Raw genomic sequence first — 3,017 nt, 5'->3', positions numbered from 1 at the left:
TATTTTTAATAATAATATATCCAAACAATCCAAAAATATTAAAATAAATTTTAATAAGAAATAAATTAAAACTTAATCTCAAACACAATTTCAAACACGTCATTCTTAATAATGACACCAGGGGCATGCTCTTAGTCAGCAGACCACTAAACAATTTATAGTGCACCCACTCGGGAAAGCACCATTTGTCCAAAATTGAATTAGCTTTGGTGGTCTGAAATCTAACACCACCATATTTTATTGTCTAAATTGTCTCAATCCATCCATCCGTTCAATTTTTATTTTATTTTTTATTTTATATTGTCAAAGGTGATGGCTGGATTGTTTTGAACATTTCAAAGGACTTTGACAAAAATGGGCATTTTACTAGCAAATACCAATAATGAACAAAAACAGACTGGGAATTCTAAGAATAGGCAGAGACTGGAGATTCCCCCTCCGCTAGTTCAAAAACCCTCCCAATATAAAAAATAAGAAATTAGACGATAGAGAAACTAAACTAAAAGGAACACTAAGAAAAATGAAGTAAAAGGATAAGACTGTATAGAGATAGGAATCTCCCTATAAACTATGGTAAGAACTAAGAAATGCCCTTCCTATGATACATTCGATGTCTGCAACCTAAAAATAAAACCGGACTAACTGAACCGGGTTTGACTCTGGTTCAGAAAAAACCTACATGTTACAGATAAACCTTCAAAAACTAGGAACCATCTGGTTCAACCTGGATTCAGGTCCGCCCATCTCCTTCTTCCTTCTCATCTCTAACACCTTTCGATGGCTATTCGAGTGAACTTCACTCGAAAAGGTAGGGCTGCAGGCTGGTCTATACTCCGGAAAGAGTCGACCGGATTTATAACGAACACCACAAGCATTACATAGCGTTTTGGCACCATGCGGCCCGGTTCGCCACTGCGGGGTCTTCTGAACCTGGCAATGACTGCACCGACGCTGGAATTGGGGCGACGCCGTTATCCCACTAGTTTGAACCGCCGGTCTTTTCTTTGGTTTTTTCATTGGCGGTTCACTCAACCACGATAACGAGTCAATTGTTTGAACCGTGTTGGCTGAAACAAGACACGGCATTGACGAGGTTGAGGATGCTGAGGATGACGGTGTCTCGGTTTGGTTCGACCTACCCGACCAGGTGCGACCAGTGCGTCTGGACCGTTTGGTTCTTGCCTTGGAGGGAACCCGTGGAGAGAAAAAACCAGGAGTTTTTGCGAGAGAGGGTTTGGGTTCTGGTTCGAACCGGTTCTTTGCATGGCTTTCTGGTTTTCCTTTACAGGCAGGAACCAGAAGAGAGACATCAGACAAAGAATCATTGACAAAGTGAGATACCCACTCAAGCTCTGCTATGTCATCGGTCTGTCAAAAGACAAAACATGGGTTTCATTAAGAACACAAAAAATATCAGAAGGAGGAACAATAATTGACAAAAATTCAATCATCTTCACTTACTGGTACAGCGAGTTCACTTGAGAGAAAGGAATCGGAGAAGCTGCTGGAGTTTGAGTTAAAATCATCATCAACACGGTCTTGAGAGGAAACAGAAAGAGAGTCTTTCTCTTCCTCTTCTTGTGCATAACCATCTTTGAATTCACCATTAGAGAAGTCCAAGAAACAATCAACAGAGAAATCTTGATCACTTGAAACAACAGCAGATGCATTAAAAGCAAAGAAATCTTCAGAAATAGCTTGTTGGGTTGATTTTGTAGCTAGTTCGTTGCGTAAACTTGACTTCAAGGCCCTTGTCTCCATGCAGAACTCCATTTTCTATATTCAAAATTCAAGAACCAAAAAAACTTTAACCAAAATTCCCTAAATATACAACAAGTTTTTTGTTCATAGACTAATTGCTTGCTTATGTGCTGTAAATGGCTAAATTACCTGACAAAGATGAGGAGAAGGAAGAAACTGAAAGGATAGATGGTGTTAGTTGGGCACTGAAATGAAGGCTTCTTACTGGGCGAAACTGGTGCGGAGTTAATGGCTTATCTTTGTCTGCCTCTCTTAGATATCTCTCTCTTATTATTAGCAATTTCTTTTTTTGAAAATTTAATGTTTGTATGTAAAAGTTAATGGTGGCGAATTATTTTTGTGAGTGATATGTGGTCAATTTAGGAGATGACTATTCTTGGGTCTTTATAGGCTGGCCATGCGAACCCACAGTTTCCGTATAGATTTCTTACCTTTAGCCACCAAGCCTTGGTCATACGAATCCACCAAAGCCAGAAAAAAAAAAAAAAACAAATCAAAGAACTTTCGTGGTTAGTTAGGCCCCGATTCTTTGATTTTCTACCTGTGTCCAGCTGCCCTCACTCGCACTTGATTTATGTCGAGAAAGACTTCAGAAAGCAACTGTTTTACACTAGTAGATTGAAGGCGGTGTTTAATATTTTTTTATTTTTTAAAATTTATTTATGTCATTAACATATTAAAATAATTTAAAACAAAAATAATTCAAAAACTCCAGAGAAATTTAATTTTAGTTGGCAATTTTATTTTATTTTATTTTTTTTTGTGAAATCATGGTTTTTAAATCCTAAGGTACACCTCGCTTAATCCTTAATTATTAAGAAAATGAGAAATTCTATTTCTCTCGTGACACCTCCACTGAAGATTTTACCAATAACAGAAATTGACGAAGATTACAGAGAAGAAACTCCATGGAAGGATAAGAACACGGGGATTGATTATATATGAGTTGGGGCTACGGAGATTAAGTCAATCAATTAATAAAATGATTTGGCTGGACAGATTATTATTTCTTCTCGATATATTTGTTTTTTACTCATATAAAATTAAATTTATAGGGATACTCCTTGTCTCAAATAAAATGAAATATATCATAGTGAAATTTTGCATGTGGAAATATTAAAAACTAATTTGATGAGTGATTTATCCTGCTATTGTCTATCAATAAATAATTTATGATATAATCCTTTTTATAACACTTAGTCCTATCTGTTTGCTACTTTGGAAATTGATTTTCTTAAAAAATAAATTTATAGAAA

At 36.4% G+C, this 3,017-nt stretch overlaps 1 protein-coding gene across 1 annotated transcript; it reads right to left on the bottom strand.

Annotated features, from left to right (window-relative positions):
* Positions 1-344: 344 nt before the first annotated feature.
* Positions 345-2,134, bottom strand: LOC7470022 (GATA transcription factor 5). The gene is made up of 3 exons (XM_002305421.4): positions 1,891-2,134; positions 1,462-1,776; positions 345-1,368 (listed from the first exon to the last, which is right to left on the bottom strand). Exons 2-3 carry the CDS (start codon positions 1,771-1,773, stop codon positions 697-699), a joined length of 984 nt encoding a protein of 327 aa, XP_002305457.3. The 5' UTR covers positions 1,774-1,776; positions 1,891-2,134; the 3' UTR covers positions 345-696.
* Positions 2,135-3,017: the final 883 nt, after the last annotated feature.

This window comes from Populus trichocarpa, chromosome 4 (assembly GCF_000002775.5).
Source record: "Populus trichocarpa isolate Nisqually-1 chromosome 4, P.trichocarpa_v4.1, whole genome shotgun sequence".
Taxonomy (NCBI): domain Eukaryota; kingdom Viridiplantae; phylum Streptophyta; class Magnoliopsida; order Malpighiales; family Salicaceae; genus Populus; species Populus trichocarpa.
This window is presented reverse-complemented; position numbering and strand designations above follow the sequence as displayed.

Excerpts from the sequence above, each read along its gene's own strand:
- LOC7470022 (XM_002305421.4), bottom strand. The coding sequence starts at position 1,773 with ATGGAGTTCTGCATGGAGACAAGGGCCTTGAAGTCAAGTTTACGCAAC. Across the intron at positions 1,369-1,461 it reads CAAGTGAACTCGCTGTACCA|ACCGATGACATAGCAGAGCT; the intron begins GTAAGTGAAGAT and ends GTCTTTTGACAG.